The sequence below is a fragment of the Bacillus rossius genome, chromosome 1, assembly GCF_032445375.1.
Source record: "Bacillus rossius redtenbacheri isolate Brsri chromosome 1, Brsri_v3, whole genome shotgun sequence".
NCBI classification, from domain to species: Eukaryota; Metazoa; Arthropoda; class Insecta; order Phasmatodea; family Bacillidae; genus Bacillus; species Bacillus rossius.
This window is the reverse complement of record NC_086330.1, coordinates 321,803,817-321,824,812: the sequence shown is the minus strand read 5'-3', so window position 1 is coordinate 321,824,812 and position 20,996 is coordinate 321,803,817. Positions and strand designations below refer to the sequence as shown.

Below are 20,996 nucleotides of genomic sequence, written 5' to 3'. Positions count from 1 at the left end.
ACACGTCGGTGGTCACAACGAGGAAGCGCTTTCCCCGGGTTGTGCGGGGGTAGGGCCCCATGACGTCGAGGGCCACAGTATGGAAGGGCTCCTCTGGTCGTCGGGGGCGCTGCTGTTCTACCCCGTCCGCACGGTGCGCCTTGCGTTGCTGACACTGTTGGCAGCTGCGCACATGCACGCGGACATCCCGCGCTACCCCTGACCAGTGGAACAGCTTTCGGAGTGCATGTTGGGTCTGTTCAGCCCCTGGGTGGCCGGCCAGATCATGGTCGTGAAAAAATTGAAGGACCCCTTCTTGCCTCGCTGCAGGGGGCACATGGATCTGCCAGCTGTCCATATCACCTGGGGCCCGATTTTGCAAAACCCCGTCCAGACTACGCTGATGGGGCTGAACCCCTTCCCCACATGCGGCCAGGTCGCGCTGCGTTTCGGGGTCGTTGACCTGGGCCTGCCTCACATGCTCCATTAGGGCGAGTAGGGTGGCTGGTGTGTCTGCCTGGGTGGTAGGGTTCGCCCGCTGGATGGCGTAGAGGGCCGCTGGTGCGGGTGCCGTGGTGCCGCTGGCTGGTGGGTGAGGTGGTGGCAGGAGTTCCTCCCAGCCCCGGGAGTCCTGGAAGACAGTAGTGGGGTCAGGGTGACGGGACAGCTCGTCTGCCAGCTGGTTCTCCCGCCCAGGGACGTGTTCGACGCGGAATGCGAAGCCCTGGAGCATGAGCGCCCAGCGGGAAAATTTGGACTTCCGCCCCTGGGCGGAGTCCAGCCACCGCAGACACTGGCTATCAGTGCGCAGGGTGAACGGCCTCCCCTCGAGGTGGTGCCGATAGCGCCCTAGGGCCCACACCACCGCAAGGCACTCCTGCTCATTTGCATGATAGCGGCGTTCTGCAGGGCCGAACTTGGCGCTGGCATACTCGGCCACTCGCCGCTCCCCGTCCCCCCCTTCCTGGTATAGCACCGCCCCCATGCCCTCTTGGCTGGCGTCCGTCTGGACGAAGATGGGTTCGTCTGGGTCCAGGCGTGATAGGGTGTGGCACTCTCTGAATCGCTGCTTTACCGCGGTCAGGGCCTGCTCGGCGGCGGTCGTCCACCGGAACTTTGACTTGGGCGATAGGAGGTCGGTCATGGGTGCGGTGATAGTGGCGAAATGGGGTATGAACGACCGCAACCAGTTGAGCAGCCCCATCAGTTTCTGGAGCTGCTTCCTGGTGCGGGGTGCCTGTTTGTTGTCGATGAGGTCGAGCTGGGCGGGAATGGGCCGGCATCCCTCGGCGCTGACAATATGCCCCAAGAATTCCAGATCCGCGGCACCGATGTGACACTTGGGCGGCGAGCACGTGAGTCCGTGTGTGGCGAGCCGTTCGAGGACCAGCGCGAGATGGTGGGCATGGTCCTCCCACGTCCGTGACCAGATGATCACGTCGTCCAGGTACGCGGTGGCAAACTCACCGATGTACCCGTCCAGGACGCGGACCATCATGGTCTGGAACGTCGCGGGGGCGTCCATCAGCCCGAACGGCATCGCACAGAACTGGAAGCACCGCCCATCGGGGGCCGTGAACGCTGTCTTGGGGCGGTCCTCGGGACGTACTGGGACTTTCCAGTACCCCGACTTGAGGTCGAGAGACGAAAATATGCGGGCGTCCCCCAGCCCGGTGAGTGCCTCAGCGATGTTAATGAGGGGTGGTGGTGCTGGGATGGTGATGTCGTTGACGGGCTTGAAGTTAATGCAAAAACTGAGAGATCCGTCATTTTGCTAGCCATGACGATCCGGCAGTTGTATGGGGATTCTGTTGGCTCGATGACGCCATCCTCTAACATCTCTGTGATTTGATCCCTGATAGCAAGCCGCTCACGAGGTCCAAAACCAAAGGGCTTCTCGAAAGGGGGCCGGTGTGGTATGGTTGGTATGCAATGTTCTGTGATAGTGGTGCGGCGCAGTAGGTCCGCGGCGGCAAACACCTGGGGCTGCTGCCCCAAGACCGCATCAAACATGGGCACATGTACGGGGGGTACACCATGGCGGAGGTCCACCAGGTGGAGGGGCTCGCCCCGCGGTGGTGGGGTCCTGTAGTTGAGTCCATATACCATCCGTCGGCCCCTGGTCCCCACATGGACCCGCTTCCCCCGGACCTCGACTGTGGCGTCCTCCTGCTCCAACCAGGGCAGCCCCAGGATCAAGTCGTCGCGGAGGTCGTGCACCACTAGGGCACTGGTGCTACTAACAAAATCCCTTACGCCGACCCTTACCTGGGCACGCCCCGTCGTTAACGTGCTGGCCCCAGTGGTGGCCAGCTGGACGATGTCGACCTCCCGCACAAGGTCCGCCTCAGGGATGAGGTGGGCAGCGACGTAAGTATGCGTGGCCGCAGTGTCCACCAGCGCGGTGATGGGCTGGCCGTTAAGCTCCACCAGGATGCGGATCAGCGCAACAGCCTCGGGCCCCACTCGGCCCAGCCTGGGCCGACAACCCTGGGTGGCCCCCGCAGCAGCGTGCAGGGGCGGCGCCGATGCCAGGTGATCGGCATCGCTCGCCGGCGACCTGGGGCAGGCCGCGAACGGGTGAGGCGGGCCGCCCCCACCCGTACCAGGTGGGTGAGACGGCAGCTGAGTGGCCCCCGCAGCTGCGTGCGGGGGCGGCGCCGACGCCAGGTGGACGGCGTCGCTCGCCGGCGACCTGGGGCAGGCCGCGAACATCGCGAACAGGTGAGGTGGGCCGCCCCCACCCGCGCCAGGTGGGTGAGACGGCAGCTGAGTGGCCCCCGCAGCTGCGTGTAAGGGCGGCGCCGACGCCAGGTGATCGGCGTCGCTCGCCGGCGACCTGGGGCAGGCCGCGAACGGGTGAGGCGGGCCGCCCCCACCCGCACCAGGTGGGTGAGACGGCAGCTGAGTGGCCCCCGCAGCTGTGTGTAAGGGCGGCGCCGACGCCAGGTGATCGGCATCGCTCGCCGGCGACCTGGGGCCGGCCTTGAACGGGTGAGGCGAGCCGCCCCCACCCGCGCCAGGTGGGTGAGACGTTAGCTGATTGGCCCCCGCAGCAGCGTGCAGGGGCGGCGCCGACGCCAGGTGATGGGCGTCGCTCGCCGGCGAACTGGAGCAAGCCGCGAACGGGTGGGGCGGGCCGCACCCACCCACACCAGGTGGGTGAGACGGCAGCTGATTGGCCCCCGCAGCAGCGTGCAGAGGCGGCGCCGACGCCACGTGATGGGCGTCGCTCGCCGGCGACCTGGGGCAGGCCGCGAACGGGTGGGGCGGGCCGCCCCCACCCGCGCCAGGTGGGTGAGACGGCAGCTGAGTGGCTCCCGCAGCTGCGTGCGGGGGCGGCGCCGACGTCAGGTGGACGGCGACACTCGCCGGCGACCTGGGGCAGGCCGTGAACGGGTGAGGCGAGCCGCCCCCACCCGCGCCAGGTGGGTGAGACGGCAGCTGAGTGGCTCCCGCAGCTGCGTGCGGGGGCGGCGCCGACGTCAGGTGGATGGCGACGCTCGCCGGCGACCTGGGGCAGGCCGTGAACGGGTGAGGCGAGCCGCCCCCACCCACGCCAGGTGGGTGAGACGGCAGCTGAGTGGCTCCCGCAGCTGCGTGCGGGGGCGGCGCCGACGTCAGGTGGACGGTGTCGCTCGCAGGCGACCTGGGGCTGGACGCGAACATCGTGAACCGGTATGGCGGGCCGCCCCCACCCGCTACAGGTGGGTGAGATGGCAGCTGAGTGGCTCCCGCAGCAGTGTGCGAGGGCGGCGCCGACGTCAGGTGGACGGCGTCGCTCACCGGCGACCTGGGGCGGGCCGCGAACTTCGCGAACAGGTGAGGCGGGCCCCCTCCAGCTGTGATAGGTGGGCGGGGTGGCGGCTGGGTGGTTCCGCGGCGCCGGGGTGCGTCTCTCGGTGGAGCTGGGCTGTTAATTGGGGGGTGGTGGCCAGCTGCATCACCGCCCCCTAGACGGAGTTTCCCGGGAGCTTCACCTCGCCCCCTCGTGTTCGCCAGACTGCTTCGCGGGTCGGACACACCGTGTGCCAGTGGTACTGCTCTGTCGCGCAGTAGCGGCAGCGGGGTGGCCGGCTGTCCTGGGCGTCCTGTGTTCCCCCGCCTTGGTCGTCGCGACGCGTCTGTACCGCGCCACGGTGAGGAGGGCCCAGTAGGGGCATCCCCTCCCCCATCGGGGACGGGTCGGTGAGCCGGTAGTTGCCCTTCGGCGGAGGCGGGCCCGTGTACGGCACTACGACACGTTCGTCCTCTGCGCGCGCCGCCCCCTTGGTGGACGGGGCTGACCGGGGCGTCGCGACGCCCTTGGCGCTGCGAGCTGATTGAAGGTCATGCTCTACGGCCCGTGCTCGTGCGAGAAAAACATCCAGCCCGCGGGTCACCGCTTCGCGCAAGAATGGGCGAAGTTCGGGGGACACTAGCTCCACTATGAAGGGCAGTATGTCGCTAGTTTGACCCCCCGGTGTTAGGCGGCGGTATAGTCTGAGCTTGTTATAAACAAACGTCTCCACCGCCTCCCCGTCCCCTTGGCAACGGCTGAACATCTCACTCCGACACGTGTTCAGGGCTCGGGTGTCATTGAAGCGCGCCTCCAGCTGGCGGGCGAAGTCCTCCCAGTCTGCGTCGTAGCTGCCCGCCTGGGCCCACCACTCGCGCGCCTCGCCGCGCAGCTGCGCGCTCACGCGTTCTGCCCGCTCTTCCCGCGGTATCAGGTGCCGCACGAGCCTCGCCTCGCAGGCTCGCAAAAACACGCGCGGATCCTCGTGGTGAGGTCCGCGAACTCCGGGAGGATAATAGGCCCGGTGAGGGGGCGGGACGTGGTGGCTAGCTGACCCCCTGGGTGCCCTCGTGCGCGTCGCTCGCACCCCCACACAGAAAAAGTCAGTCCCGGAAATTTACGAATTCCAGCGCGTCTGCGCATGCGCGGTGTTTAATTGTTCCGCACTGCTGGCATCTCGCTATCTCGCCTCGGTAACCGGGACAGTGGACAGCGGCGCACTGGGAACCCGCTTGGGTTCTGGGTTGCCCCTCCATCTTGACGCGTACCGTTTCGCAGGTGCAGTACAGGTGGGGGTACTCACCGGTGCTGTGGCTGGTGGTGTGCGGCTTGCCGCACCCGGCGCAATAGCTCTCCATGGTGATGGCTATGTCCGGCCTCTTGTCCATGCGCGATCCGCGGCTGTCCGACCCGAGCGTCGGGATGAAGCGTCGGTGGCGGGCGCGGGCAGATCCGGGGGTGCGCCCCCTTGCGCTTACGACCGAGCGGTCTTGCCCGCACGCACGCGCCTCGCGGTTGTTTACGCGGCCGCGGCTGGTGACATACTCTGGCGTCTCGGTGATCTTCGGGCGCGCTCGTTTGTCCTCGGCGCGCGATCATTCGGGGCAGTCCACTCTCTCGCGAGGGGTTTGGCGGGAGGGTGTGAGTGAACGATCTGAACGAAGGGGGGGGGGAGGGGGGGGGAACCGTGGAATGCCGGGGGGAGTGAGCGAACGATCTTAGAGCGGGGGAAGGGGGGTGTGGCCTGATTCAACCGGCGCGTCCCATTCCGCGGCGCCTGCACGTCTGCGCACACTTTCTCTCCCCTTTGTGCTGTCCCTACGCGTAACTCTGCCGGATTTTCTGCGATTCGGATGGCGTTTGCGGCATTGTTATGTTGCCACACTAGTTGGGCGCCATTTGACGCCTTCTGCCTTCTGCCAAGGTGATGTTGAGGGTGTGGAGTTGCTTCTGGGCACCAACTAGCAATAATAGCTACGTGCTAGTGCGTAGCCGAGACTCTTGACTCAGCGCGTGACGTCGCCACGTGGCCGGCAGGCAGTAAGGGTCGTTCCGTCAGAGTTACCCCCGGCTGTTTTAGCCACCAGGGACGCTATACTACGGGCGTTGTAACAAATACGCGGGGCTCGATTCAAAGTGGTTTATTGTCAAGCACGCTATACATGCGCTGCGTCGTGCATGACCCGCTTACTGGGAGCCGCGCTCTACAGGACACGTTTCTGATGTGCTGAAAACTCACGCAATTCCGGTAGAGATGGCAAGGGCGGAGGTCGAGAGGCTCCGCGAGCTACTCGCGACTCGTCTCCTTGGAGGGCGGTGATTAACTGGCGATGGCTGTGACGTCCGCACGACTCCCCAGCCTCGCTCCCGCGAAAACGTGTCGTGTGCAAAAGTAATCCCGGGCCATGCACGCCGCCTGATCGCGCTAAAGTCCAGAATTACAATTAATATTTAAGCATAGTCATTACTTAATTAATATTGTTTTTTAGAGTGCTGAATGTTAATTTCAAAGTCCAGGTAATCAGGTCACCTAACAGTACCCGCTTGGTCGACTTTCGCGCGGGCGACAGTCGATTAGGCAGGGCAGCTTACGTTCGAGGCGTTGCACCACCCTGCACCCAGGTGCGTTCACGTCGCACACGCTCGGGGCGAGGCGGCGATGCGCCATAGCGGTCTGTGCGGATTCGAGGAGCACTAATGTTTGGCGTCAACTGTGACGTCTGCTGACGTACCAGGGCGCACGCGGGTGCGTCCCTGCTCGTAGCACTGCACTAAGGTTGCACTGGTATTGCAAGAGTGGACGTTGACGAGGCATAACGGCCTGAAGGAGCCGAGGCGACACTTAGGTCGACGTCAAAATATTATTGCACATTAAAAATATGCATTAAGAGAGGGTCTACTATAAGAGAGAAAAATGTTAAAATCTAAAATCAATATAGATGAGGTTCCAGCAACCGAAACTAATGGCAAGGCATGAATATGTATACGCATATATTACATACGACCATGAAAACAATAATTAAGTAAAAAATCATAAGATTAAAGCCTAAACTTTTAAATTACTTGTGTCAAATTTTGTGCAATTTTTTTAATCAACCATGACAGAAATAATCCCCTCTTTCTTATCAGGGGAAACCCTGTTGTCTGTCTCCAACCAATTCTCCAACGAATTCGCCATTCAAGTGTTAGCCTGTAATTATTCACTGACACTCGTGTAGTACTCGGGACCTCGTGAGGGGTGATATCACAGCCTAAATCTGCCTTCATTGTCATATCTTCTGGGATTACCCATTCAATGATGAAGCCCATAGGGTGTAGTAGCTGACAGCCAGAGCTTCACTGTGACCATGGTGGTGGCTGGCAGCAGCAGTGTCGATAGCATTCTCGGTCAGCACTGCGCTGGTTCTCTCTCGTACTTCACAAACAGGGGTTTACATACCTGTCTGTAAGTACTGACTTCATAGCTGAGAAAGTTATTCATTCTGCTCTCACAAGGTGTGTGGGTATCCTTTATATCAGAAGCGAGTTCTGGTGCCACACAGCAGTCAAATGAACAAGATTTTTCTGAGGACACCGTGTACAAGCTTCACAGAGTCCTCTAAACTAAGGGTGAGTTAAAGAGCCTCCTGCAGAACATTACATGTGGTGGCCAATCAAGAATAAATTAATATTGTGGTGAAAATATATTAACAAATAAACATGACAGGTTGATGAAAACCACCCACAACAAATGTAAAGAAAAAATAATGATCATCCACCCCAAAAATAAGTGGTTGCGATGCCCATGCCACACCAATTGTCATAACCAGATCTTATGCAATCTGCAAATATCAAATCCAGTGTGCCGGACGCCCTGTCACGGGACCCTGATGGGGGATCGTGCCTGGAGGACGAGGTATCTTGGGATGAGATACTGCCACCTGGCTGTGAGACAGATCATCACCACCCAAGGGACCCAACCTGCCACCTGCTTGCGCTAGGTGTGGATGAAGACCCACCTCCTGCAGTCCTGGTTGAGCTGAAACGTCTGGTGCACGATGCCCAATGCACCTCTTAAGATGCTGAGTACAGACGCGCGAAGTAAATAGCGGAAACATGTGAGACCTGGACTATGAGGGATAGCATGCTCTCCACACAGGGAACGTTACCCAACCAGGAGTGGTGCACATATCTCCCACCAGAGGCACATGAAGCAGTGTGTTGTGCTTTATGCATGATCACGACCTGGCCGGACACCCTGGGGTGGACCAAACACGGTGGGCGGTCGGTCAGCACTACCACTGGCCCGGCATGGCCCGGGACATGCGGGAGTACGTGAGGACTTGTGAGACGTGTCAGGAGCGGAAAGCGCGGCAGAGCGACGGGACAGAGCAACAACATGCTCGCATTCCCACTACCCCTTTCCAGTCCATTGCGCTGGATGTCATGGGGTCATATCCCCGCACAGCCCAGGGTAAGAGATTCCTGGTGGTAGTGACCAATCTCTTTACCCATTGGGTAGATTCTTACTCCACCAGCAACGTTCGGGCCAACACCATTGGGACAATATTGCAAACGGAATTCTTCCCGCGTTTGGGCTACCCGAGAGACCTGCTGACGGACAACGCCAGCCAATTCGTCGGGAGGCAGTGGCGGGAGATGTGCAACTCGTGGCGCGTCGAACACCGGACCACACCTGCCTACCACCCCCGAGCCAACCCGACGGAGAGGCGAAACCAAGAGTTGATAGTCTAGATGCGCATAAGGCTGGGTAGCGACCATACTAAGTGGGACGACCATCTGGCAGAGACTCTGTTTTGCATCCGTCGCAGAACCAATGCAGCCATAGGAATGACCCCGGCGGAAATGGTCCAAAGCCACAATTTGCCCTTGCCAGGAGAATAGACAGCCCATGGGGTAGCCAATGAAGAAGAAGACCCAGAGGAGCGCCGTCAATGGCAAAAGGCAGAACTGACAATAGCGCGCTAACACAAGAGGGCCTATACCCGCCAGATAACACCGCAGACGACCTGACTGTTACCAGAACTCCAACCTGGAGAACTGGTATATGTGCGCACGCAGCCTCTGTCCAGCACACCGAAGAACTACAGTGCCGGGTTGAGCCTCCGATGGTTGGGACCACACCCGATCCTTAAACGGCTAAGTAGGAGCACCTACCTGGTCCGCCTGGATGGACGGCGGGTGCGAAAAGTGCACCGAGACTACATACGGAGAATAACATTCCCAGGAGAAAATTTGGTCTCTGAAGATGTCACCCTAGTAGAAGTGGACGAAACGCCTACTTCAGACGACTCGATCACACCCCGACCCCGAGACATGCGGGGCCTGTTCCATGCCACCCCCAGCCCAGAAACAGCGACGCTGGAAACAGCAGGAATCTCGGCCACAAGTCCGCGGCGATGCTGTCGGAGACGCACGATGCGGACACAGATCGGTGACGTCACTGGGATGCTCGAGGCGGGCGCCAATGCGGCGGACGAACAACCTCTGGTGACCGAGCCGGATGAGGAGGAGGCTGCTGAGCCACTCTCCCCCACCCGAGGTGGATGGGGACATGGTGCCTCCCTCGTCGATGCAGAGTTCCAAGTCACAGTCGAGGAGCCGGCTGAGACGACCCCGAGACGTAATCGACGACGTCGTCGAGCCCCAAGGTAATTGGCAGACTATGCCACAGGCTCGGAGCTGAATGCGCTTGTGTACGACGACCCGACGTGTACGGGGCGAGGGAGGTGGCCCTAACCCCGACGACCGCCGCGGGAGAGGGCGTCCCGATCCTGCTGCCTCGAGTGGAAGCATGGACGGCCTTGACCCGGGCTTATCCGGGGGGGGGGGGGATCTGACGTCGTGCCTCTGGGTTAAAGCCCAGATCACAGCCCTGTCCGCAGCACGCCGCGGCTTTGGGAATGATGTCACTTCTGCTCCGTGAGCACGAGAGCAGTGCCTCGGCGTCCTGGTCTCCAGTCCCGTGCGGGCCACCTTCGAGGCTAGGTGCGGTCGCGAGACGCTCCATAAACTCGCCACTATTATCGCTTTTGGTTCTGTTCTATAGTGTGTTATAATATATTTTATAGGTTTTTTTACCTTGTATTTGAGTGCTGTTTTGTATCTGGCGTGTCCACGGGCCAAAACACGTGGACTAACACAACTAGCCTGCACCGCACTTTTCTCCAGCATGGGAGACATCCCTCGGCAGCTACACGGGCCGGACGGTCCACCCCTGCCTCCCTGCAGGAGGCTGCTCTATGCGAGAGAGCTGGCGCCGAGCAATACAAGAAAACGGCCGAGAGACGTCTGCCACGTCTCCACGCATCCTACGGAGACAGGTACGCGACAACTTTGATTTTTTTTTTTTTTTTTTTTGTATTGAGCTACAAACCTTTACATTCAATTTTAACATATTTCATTGAACTTTTTTCCTCTCTAAACGTTTATTTTTTATTGTGTGTTGAGATATTAAGAGGAAGTGAAAGTAACTAAAGGACGCCGAATTGGTTTCAACAGTTTAAAGATAATATTTATGTAATCATTTATTTTTAAAATTTTAAAAAATCGGAACAATGTATGTAAGGTTAGTGCGGACCAGACGGAATGAACATTTCAATATGGTAACAAATGAGACCCGAAAGTGAATGTTAGTTTACATCTGACCGGTCGCTCTTCAAAAAAAAACCAAAATGGGAGGTTCACAGAGCACAAGAAAAATAACAGTTGAAAATGTAGATCCATCAAATTTGATTAAGGTGTCTGATAATGTCGTGAAACGAATTCAAGGAGCATCGGAAAATCCAACGGTAAAAGAGGACCAAAATAAACCTACTGGTACAGAAAGTGAAACGTTTTCAGAACCCGCCAATGTGCCTGCGTACAGGTATGAACCTGTGCCAACTTTCACGTCGCTTCAGGTTTTACAGGATAAGGAAGCTCAAATAAAACAGCAAGATGAATTTTGGCGAAGGAGAATAGAAAAGATGAAAGAAGACCATAAGCAAATAAATCAGATTATGGATTTCGAATACAATAAAGCCAGACAAGAAATAAGCGAGTTGTTCCGCCATGTTCCAACAGCCGTTCAAGATGTAGTTCCGTGTCAGTTGGAAAAATCTGCTGTTGCCAGATGCTACTCTGACAATCCAAGAAAAACTTTGAATTGTGCGAAAGAAGTTCAACAATTTTCCACATGTGTGGACCTGAAACGTAGTGAAATAGCAAAAAAGCGAGGTTAATATTTGGTATATTCACATTGGCAACATAAGCCGATTTTGTTAGTACATACGTATGTTGGTGCTTTGTGACATCTACTTTGGGCTTCAATGTTTTGAAATTATTTAGCATTTTTGTAGCCGAAACCTTTTCTTTGCCTGTGAACCAATTAAATTAATCAGCCAATGTTATTTTTTTAGAAATATAATTTTTTTGAACGTGATAATTAGGTTCTTTATTACTTATTATTAACTATGACTATTTTGAATATATGTTTTATAAAAATTAGAGGTAAATATGTAGAGTCGCGGTATATGCGAAAAAAAATGCTAAAAATCCGAAAATACTTTTATTCTATGCTCTTTCACTTCCTCTTTTCAATAAACCCGGCGGAGATAAGAAATTCCAAATACTTTAGGAGATATAGAATTTTTATTTTCCATCACAATACCGACCATTGTTGCTTGTTTACGTTTTTTATTTTTTTATTTTCGCGACGTAGGTAGAACGACTACATCATTTTCTACTAATGGCAAAGGAATTGTACCCGCCTCTAACGTAGGTGAGTTTTTAACGTTTCAAATTTTAATGTTTTATTTGTTGCGCAACTAATAAGTAAAAAGAAAAATTACGTGAGTTCCTACCGTTCATCCTTTGTCCCGGTTTGTTAGGTCAGGTCAGCTACATTATAAATACTTTAAAACTAAACAACCATTAAAATTAATTTATATTATTTTTAATGTCTGCTTAGTTTGAAAGTATTAATAATGTAACTGACCTGACCTAATCGACCATTTTAATTAATTAGGTATTCACGAACGGTAAATCAAGATGCACAAATTATTTTTTTTCTTCTTTTTTTTCCCTAACCTAACTTAAACTAAGTGTATTTTAGAGGGGTCCGGGTTAGGGAGGGACCTAGGTGTGTCTCAAGCCGTAGCCTATACGCCTAGTCATGCTGGGATTAGCCATGCAGGGAGATGGTCGCATGCATCGTGTGCTAGGAGGGGATTGGCCAGCCATGGCAACGATTGGCGCCATTCCCGATTACACCCGAACAATTTACCTTCGGCCAACCTCGTGTTTATTTATTAATATTTATATTTCTCTGTTTATTTTAATGAAGCTATACTAACCTAACTAACCCTCCATAGTGTTTTAAAGTGTTTTAATGTAGCTAACCTAACATAACTATAATAAAAGTATTTTCAGATTTTAATAGATATTCCTAAACAAGCAACAATGTAGTCGTTCACCTACGTCGCGAAAAAAAAAAATCATTCTCGTCTCGTAAACAAGAAACCATGGTGGCCGCCTGAATTCACAGGTACTGTGATGAAAATTTAAAAATTCGATATCTCCTAAAGTATTTGGAATTTCTTATCTCCGCCAATTTTAATGAAAAGAGGAAGTGAAAGAGGATATAATAAAAGTAAATTCAGATTTTTAGAATTTTTTTTCGCAAATACCGCTACTCTACAAGTTCAAAATTAAAAAATTCCATATCTTCTAAAGTATTTGGAATTTCTTATCTCCGCCGGTTGATTTGAAAAGAGGAAGTGAAAGAGCATAGAATAAAAGTATTTTCGGATTTTTAGCATTTTTTTTCGCATATAAGTACCGTCACCCTACATATTTACCAAGTACTTTTTTAATACTTCTTTAAACAGGAGAGACATTCCTGTAGTTTCCCTAAAAACAGTGTGTTTATATTCCTACTAGTTTCTGAGAAATCACCGCCAATAGATTAGATTGCATTACAATACCTGTTCATTGATGTACCTGCTGTCATTTATTTAATTTCCTGTGTAGGTCTGTGTGTGTATATGATTTGGAGAACTCAGATTGTAAAAAGGGTTGATTACGTTAGGTGATATTATTCTTACAGTGCTGTTTTCGGATAGTAATAGTAAAGTTCAGAAAATGCTTTTTTCAAACACTAGAGACGTTCTTATATTTACCCTGAAAACAGTCTCTTTATATTCCGCCTGGTTTCTGAGTAGGTATTTACAGTATATAGCTTTCATGACAATACCTGTGCAGTGATGTGGCTGTCGCCATTGTGTTTTAACGCAGCATTTTCATACTGTGGCTCTTCATATATAAGTATGTGTATATTATGTATTTTGTGATGCTATGGAAGGTAAATATAAATGTTTAAAAAAAATGTGTGAGTCACTTCTGTGCATCCAAACTTAAGCGTCAACCCTTGACAGGGATTTTTTTAGCAGTATAGAAGTGCGAAGTGTTGATTTGTTACGTGTCCAATATCATGTAACCTGACGTACAAAAAGGAATAATTACGATTGGTACACGTAATTACAATTTTTTTTATGCATCAGGTTTTGTGCTATTGCACATACCAAGTCAGCGCTTCGCGTTTCCATACTCCTAAAAAAATCTATGTCAAGGGTTGACGCTTGGGTTTGGATACACAGTAGAGACTCGCATTATTTTTTATTTGTATTTTATTTACCTTCCATTCCATCACAATATCCAAATTGAAATATGTATCTTCCTATACATGGAAAACCACAAGATCGGCAACGCAATTAAAGCACAACATGGCAACTGCCGACGGCCGCTTCACTGCTTAGGCTATTTAATGTGACCTATAAAAAGAAATTTCTCTGAAACCAGGAGGAATTTAAAAACTCTGTTTTCAGGGTAAATATAGGTACATCTCTAGTAAAAAATTAGTTTAGTGAATCTCATAATTACTTAACGGAAAAGCCACGCTGTAATAATATTATCGGTTAGGTTAGCTACATAAAATATACTGTGAAATCATGTGAACAGTTGGTTGGGTAGGTAATTCGTAAGCAAACATTAACAATAATTTACAGTATTTTTAATTTAGTTATACTAGTCCAACCAACTGTCCACAATGTTTTGAAGTATTTATAATGTAGCTAACCTTACGTAATCGACCAGTCTTACAATTTAATTCAAGTTTCCAAATCACACACACAGACTGAAAAGTGAAAAATGGCTGTATCTGCATCAATGTACACGCATTGTAATTTAAGTTATAAACTGTGATTTCTCAGAAACCAGTAGGAATTCAGAAACACTGTTTTCAGAGTAAATACAGGAACATATAGTCTGTAGTGTTTGAAAAAAGTATTTTCTGAATTTTATGATTACTTCACTGTCTCTCCCCCTTTTGCCCTTCCCTTCTCCACATGATCATTGCCCATACACTGTCCTTTATCCAGCTCTCTTAACTTCATCACCAGAAAAGTAAACATAACTACGTACTTACGATTTCGGTGTCATAGCCATAAATTGTCCTGAGTGGTGCTACTTCTTAAACACAATTTTAAGATGTTTTGAAAATAATATTTGTATACACTATTTAGTACCTAATCCTATGTAATTATTTTATTTTATCTATTTTCATATATTTACATATTTTCCAGTTTTAATGTATCATAGGCTTAATCAGTAGAATTTCAGTGTATAAATTTCTGAAGGAAAGACATTTTGGACAAAATTATCATATGTTGAGGAAATTATTTGGTATATTATTTTAGGGTACCTAAGCAGGTTTTTTGTTGCGAGTCTTTTTTGTTTAATGTTTTGTTATGAGTAAATTTTGACAAGATCCTGCAATTACAATTATTATAACATGTACCGTATGAAATTCATTATTCATCGCATATTTCCAGACAAATAGTCAGCGTTTGCAGTTCTTTTTTTTTTTATCCTGTTGGTATGCTTTGCTATCTTTAGCTGTGATTTTTCAATAAAGTCTAGGTATTTATTAGCTGATAAATCATATGGTGATGTTTTTTCAAATTTAAATAAGATGATGATTGGTTAAGTAAGTGGACTTTATTTGAAACATGTTAAAATTAAAATATAAATACTGAAGGAAAAAATCTTAAAACTGATATTATTAAGACTTTCAGGACTAGATAGGAATTCAAATAAGGAATTTTTAGTGGTAATAAATTACATTAATTATGGTGTTATGACAAATCTGTGCCAATTTAATTTCCAAAGCGAGACCTGAGTGAGCATGGAGGGGACGTCCTGCTACCTGCAACATTTTATATCATTTTTGTCTTTTGTTAAATTATTTAGTCAAATGTCGTAGACTTTTATACGAACTGTGCTCGCAACGTTATGACTTCAGGAAGCTAAGTGACACATATTCTGTGATTGGTGCATATATTTTTTTCATTTTAACTCCTTTTTCAAATTTTATTCCATTCTTAACTGGTTATGATTGTAGCAAGTTAAAGCAATAGGAATTCTGAAGGCGAGCCACTTTACTGTAAAAATAATACAAATTTCAATATAATTTATTTTACTTCCTGACATGTTTTCCAATAGTCATTAAGAGGGCATTATGATACAAGTAGTTCTCCACTTATTGCCCATTTTATAGAGTAGTTATATTAGGTTAGTTACATTAAAATTAGTGTAAAATGATAATTGTTGGTTAGGTTAGATTTGCTCTATTAAAAATAGTTTATAATAGTGTGGACAGTTGGTTAGGTTAGCGGCATAAGATTACTTTTAAATTACAGTTGAATACCTACATTAAAATACTATAAAATTGTAATGAAGGTTGTTTAGGTCAGTTAGCTAAATTTTGTATAATTAGTTTTAATCAATTGTTCAAACAATTTTACAGTATTTTAAATGTCACCAAACCAGCCATCCACCCTGTTGTAAAGAATTTTTAATGAAGCTAATCTAACCTAACCTCAATTTATGTTATAATTGTAAATAACTGGTTAACTATTTGAAGTATCACAATGCCTCTTTAGAGGAATAATGTAAAGTGTTTTGAAAATTTTTTTCATAGAAAAGTAGCTATCTTTCAAATTTACCAATGCAATTTCTGATTGTTATTTTCTTACTCTGATGCTTTTCACACCATTATTTTTCTGTTCTTCATATCTTTCCCCATTATCCGAGGTATTAAAACACATTTGGAATTGAAAAATGTTAATTTGGGGATAATCGAGTAATGATATTAGTAGTACCTACGTAGATGTACTTTTTCCAGTTCCATTTCCCCCTCATAAAACCACCTGAAAATCCAAATCAACATATTTAACAGACAGGTACATACCTATGTATTTAATAGTTGGTATTATGGCCTTTTTAAGTTATTTTCTTGTACCCTTTTTCAGACAGTTTGGATCCTCTTGTGTTGAAAAGAATTCCATGCAACAATTTTTTGTAAAAGCTATTCATTCCAAAAATATATCATGTCACTCTCAAGAAATTTACTTAAAAATTAACTGTTCTCCGGATAAATTAGCTGGGTAATTACGTGTGTTGGCTATCCAAATGTGTGAGATACAATTATTTTAAATACCGAAGCATTACGAGGTATTTTGTAAAGTGTCATTAAATTGAGACCTAAAAGGAGTGACGATATCAGGTTAAGAACGCGAGTCAGACAACGGAGGTAAACATCCATCTCACCTTGTCAAACCTGCTCATGGGTTGGTAACAGTGACGGGTTAAATATAAAAACTCATGATGTTCACATCTGGCATCAGGCAGGTTGACAGTGATGCTGTCGTTGAATGTGACTATTCTTAAAAGAGCCCACCGGGCCAGGGGTGTATTAATGTAAATGAGGCATCATGATAGTGTGAAGCTCACTGGTGTACCCAAGCACAAGGCTCTGAACTGGCGTGCAGTGCAGCCTTCTCATCAAGCATAGGGCAATTATGACATTTAAGTGGTGACCATTACATATGCAAATAAATGAAGATAAAGGTGTAATGCAAGGCCCTTCAGTGCTTTCAAATATCTTTACCTGGTGTTCAATGACTAAGAATGATTCTGAAAAAATATGTTGTAGCCATTTTCACACTTATAAAAATACAGTTAAAAAACTAAATATGGAAACAGAACTACAAGCTTTTCGTAAACAGAGATCACTGTGAAGCAGTATTCACATCACTTGATTTTTTTCTGAAGCTATGCACACTGTGTGTGTCCGGGTAGGCAGTGGCCCTTAAATATGGCAGCGTAGAAACTTTTGTCATTTTCCAATATTCAATGCCTTATTTATTAGTAGGTGCACTTAAACCTAATCAATTAGTTTAGAACCGTTTGTTAGCTTAGATACAAGTAATTCCAAATCACGTTTGCAAAAGTACAGTTCTAGCTAAACCAACATTTTCCATTAATGTCTGACATTCAACACCAACACAGTAGCCTAACTTACATCTACTCCAAATGGAAAAGCATTCAGACAGAAAGGTGCAGTTTCCTACATCTTACTATTTGAAAGAAAAGACAGTGAGGATTGTAAAGCGGTTGATGGATACTGGTTTAACATCTCGTCCACACCTAAAGCATTAGAGGCTATGAAGAGAAAAGAATGGAGCAGTAGCAGAATGCATTCGTGGAGGAAACAGGAGTCCCCCAAGAAAACATACCGTGTAACTGTAACATTAGACAAGTTTTCCACTTGCAAAAAAATCAGTTTTTGAATCCACCAAGTAGAGATGGGAGAAAATATTCCATGTGAAATTTTTAAATTCAAAAAATAGAACCCCAAATTTTTCTGGAAAAATTTATTTCTTCATTAAAAACATAAGATTTACATAAATAATCAAAGTTGTAAATATTAAGTTTTGCTGTAGGGACCTTTTTTTTTTGCAAATAATTTTCTATCAGGATTTTTGTACTATGTTTCAAAAATTACAAAACATTTTCTGGAAACAAGACATTGACACACTGTGTGCAGTTAAATATGATATAAAAAAAAGGTTAAATTACAATGCCATTCGTACTGATGTACAAATTTGATATGTTAAAATCTTTATTTCTGTCAAGCTTCCAAAAACAAGATTAACAAGCATTAAAACATTTCACACCCACAATTTTTTTTAAAGGTGTAAGATTCTTAAAGCTAGAATATTAATACAATAACACATTCCAATTCAGGAATTGGAAAAATAATATTTGGGGGGTGGGGGGAGCTCCTTGCTGCTGGGCAAAAACCCAATTGCAAGCATACAAGCAATAGAATACAATAATATTGTAAAAGCAATAGACTATATAAATCAATTTTCATATCATATCCTGAGTTATTCTAGCTTGGCCATCTAAGATAACTATCTAAACACCATAGGAATGAATGATTATACGAATGCATAAGCTCAACATCTTATCGAGGTCCATACGAGGTCATAGTACCGTATCACGTATCTAAGTTTATTCCTTGATCCTGATAACATGATCCTGCATTCTTTTATCCTGCGGTACATGATGCTTGCTGTTCTAATTTAGTACGGTGAAAAATCCTGCACATCAAAAAAGTTTTGACATAACAATGAATCATGATCTTAAGTTGAATTTAAAAAAAGCAATATAGTTCGTATTACACTTACAATTATAATTCATTGCTATATCACAATTTGTTTATTGTTTTTGGGATTGTTTGACGTACTTAATAAAGAAAAGCAAGCACTGTGTACCACAGGACCAATGGATAACCTAAACTTGGAGATGTGATACGGAACATTTACCGAAGACATGAGGCAATGAGCTGAATTGATGGAAGTACACATAAAACTCTTGGCACAGCAACATTTTTTGTGTTTCCTACTCGTGAACAATCCAAGAAGAAACCCTGGATCTACTATGTGGAAGATAAGCAATCTTTCCACCATAACAGCAAAATTTTAATAAGGGTCTCTCAACGAACATATAACAAACATTTTTCAGACATATATTTCAAACTTAAATACTGCAAAAATGCAAGGTTGTATTCTCAAACAAAATCTGATTCTACTTTGGAGTCATAATAGCACAATATTTTATGTCACAATTGCATTGCCAAACAACTCTCATGAAAGCCTGCCTACATAGTTAACACGTTTATGTAAATGCTTCAAATTTGGCCACTGCACAAAAAGTTCATCAGCAAAAAACAATAAAAATTTTCCCGTTAATGACAATGTTTTAACGCGGCAGATACTCTCCACAAACACTATTCTGTTATCACAAATGCAAAGTATTCGCATTATAAATGCTATGAAACAAATCGGTATGCAAGTCCCTGGTCCATTACAAAGGATGAGTTCTGGTCTACGAGACAACATATGCGGTATGACAGCTACAACCGCATACAGTGTTGTTGCAAAGGAAGTTATAAACGATTGACTAACATTTCGACTTCGTGGAATCCTGATAACTTCATATTCGCCTTCACGTCTATCTTCCAGCTTATGAATTTTAACTTCACTGGTAGTATCATTTGAAGCAAGAAAATATATCCGTGGAGAGTATTTTTCAGCATGTAATGCTTGAACTAGTCTCAGCATTTCTGTTGTGTGTCCACCCGAACCTATCACTACAGCCGCTTTAATAGACTTCCTATTTTTAGAAGCAATTTTGGTTCGTCCCGAATGAATGCAGAAGAGCAACCAGCATAATCTTACAAGTAAAGCAGCAAAAATTATTTCCACGAGGATCAACATTCTCGTCCTCGTTTTGCGATGCAGCTGGCATTATCATTGCACGTGGCACAAATGAATATTCATATCCACCATGGTATGTCATAAAGTAATAAAAGTAAATATTTACTTCTGTAATTCTCGTAGAATGAACTAAGAAAATGATATAAGACACTTTACACTTAAATATACGAAGGGTATTTTTAGTATTCGGGACATTAATAAACAAAGTTATAGAGAATTCGAAAACATTCCAAAATTGCAATTACATAAAATAAGAGTAAAGTAGTTATGCTAAATAAAAATTACATATTCAGAAGGTACCTATGTATAATTTATTACAGGAATGCAGAGAGAAGTCGATTTTTGTCCACCTGATAGCGAGTGCCAAGTTCGCATTATACCCAAAACCAAACATGATGTAAAATACAATATTTGCAAAGTGAAAAAAGTTTTATAATGATATTTTTCATTAAATCGTTAGTTTTTAAATACATATGACAATGTAGAAGAAAGTGATTTCAATTACATCATAATGTACCATTTCCTGAAATTTCTAATACTAATGTGCTGGTTGATACTAAATTAGGTGTAGTTGGAATGTTAAATTAATATGTTTTAAAGTAATGAAAAAATAACTATTTATATTTTTAAAATATCATGAATTTCATGTCTTCAAATATAGAAAATAACTCTAACGCCACTCCCGCTGCCTGTTTTAAGCTTTTATTTAATTATTAATAATGTGAAATATCTCAGGGGTTTTACGGGGGTTCGGCCTCGTGGCTGCAGGCAGGAGCGCGTCTCGAAGTTTGAAAAAACGTTCAGAAATTACCTGGGCTGTTTAGGCCACCCAGGACGCCTCGTAAATGAATGGAAAACGTTTAAAGGACACTGCACTTTATTCAGTATCAATACACTCATTCGCCCCGAGACTGGCCGCGTCCGTTGTCGGACCGCTATGACACGCGTATCTCTAAACGTGACGGTTCGCGCGACCAAGATAGATTGCAAAGTTATATTGACAAGCTGAAACAGTGGCTTCACATCCCTATGAATGGTTTAGCATGTAAATGAATGGATATTGCCACAACTTAGGCTGGCACGTAAATACGTAGAAAAGATCCCATGTTCAGGATAGTTTGCAGTCTAACCTGCTACGAAAATTAACGTCTCTGAAATTACGTGGGCACGCCGACTGAAGACGTACACGTAAAAGTTCCTTACACATAAAAGTTAGTCACTTAAATACACGTTACACTTTGCACTATAAAAATGGAGAAAGTTACAAGACGAAAGTTAGTCAGTGCTATTCTCAACACTTATTACGGAGGATCTACGACGATAACGATTAATTGGCTAATTAGCCGAAAACTGCGTACCACTACTACGCGGTCCTTAAACTGGACATGGATTTACGTATGAAAAGTAAAGTTCCCTGGTGGGAAGAATTTAATAAATTAAGAGCCGCACGAAATATCGTGCGACTGGGTTGGGGTCGGCGCCGAGTTAATTAAAAGATTTGCGAAAACTTACACTATTACTGAAATGTTGAAGAGATGCTAGAGTTGATGACCCGACGTTCGCGGAGCGCCCGA

General features: G+C 46.9%; 2 protein-coding genes across 2 annotated transcripts; one reads left to right on the top strand and one right to left on the bottom strand.

Moving 5' to 3' along the window:
* The first annotated feature begins 10,375 nt into the window (after positions 1–10,375).
* On the top strand, positions 10,376–11,183 carry LOC134527974 (uncharacterized). Its single transcript, XM_063361093.1, has one exon. The coding sequence runs from the start codon at positions 10,432–10,434 to the stop codon at positions 10,978–10,980; it is 549 nt and encodes a 182-aa protein (XP_063217163.1). The 5' UTR covers positions 10,376–10,431; the 3' UTR covers positions 10,981–11,183.
* Positions 11,184–17,741: 6,558 nt separating this feature from the next.
* On the bottom strand, positions 17,742–19,511 carry LOC134527973 (UDP-N-acetylglucosamine transferase subunit ALG14 homolog). The gene has a single exon (XM_063361092.1). It carries the CDS (start codon positions 19,420–19,422, stop codon positions 18,790–18,792), a length of 633 nt encoding a protein of 210 aa, XP_063217162.1. The 5' UTR covers positions 19,423–19,511; the 3' UTR covers positions 17,742–18,789.
* Between the last annotated feature and the right edge of the window lie 1,485 nt (positions 19,512–20,996).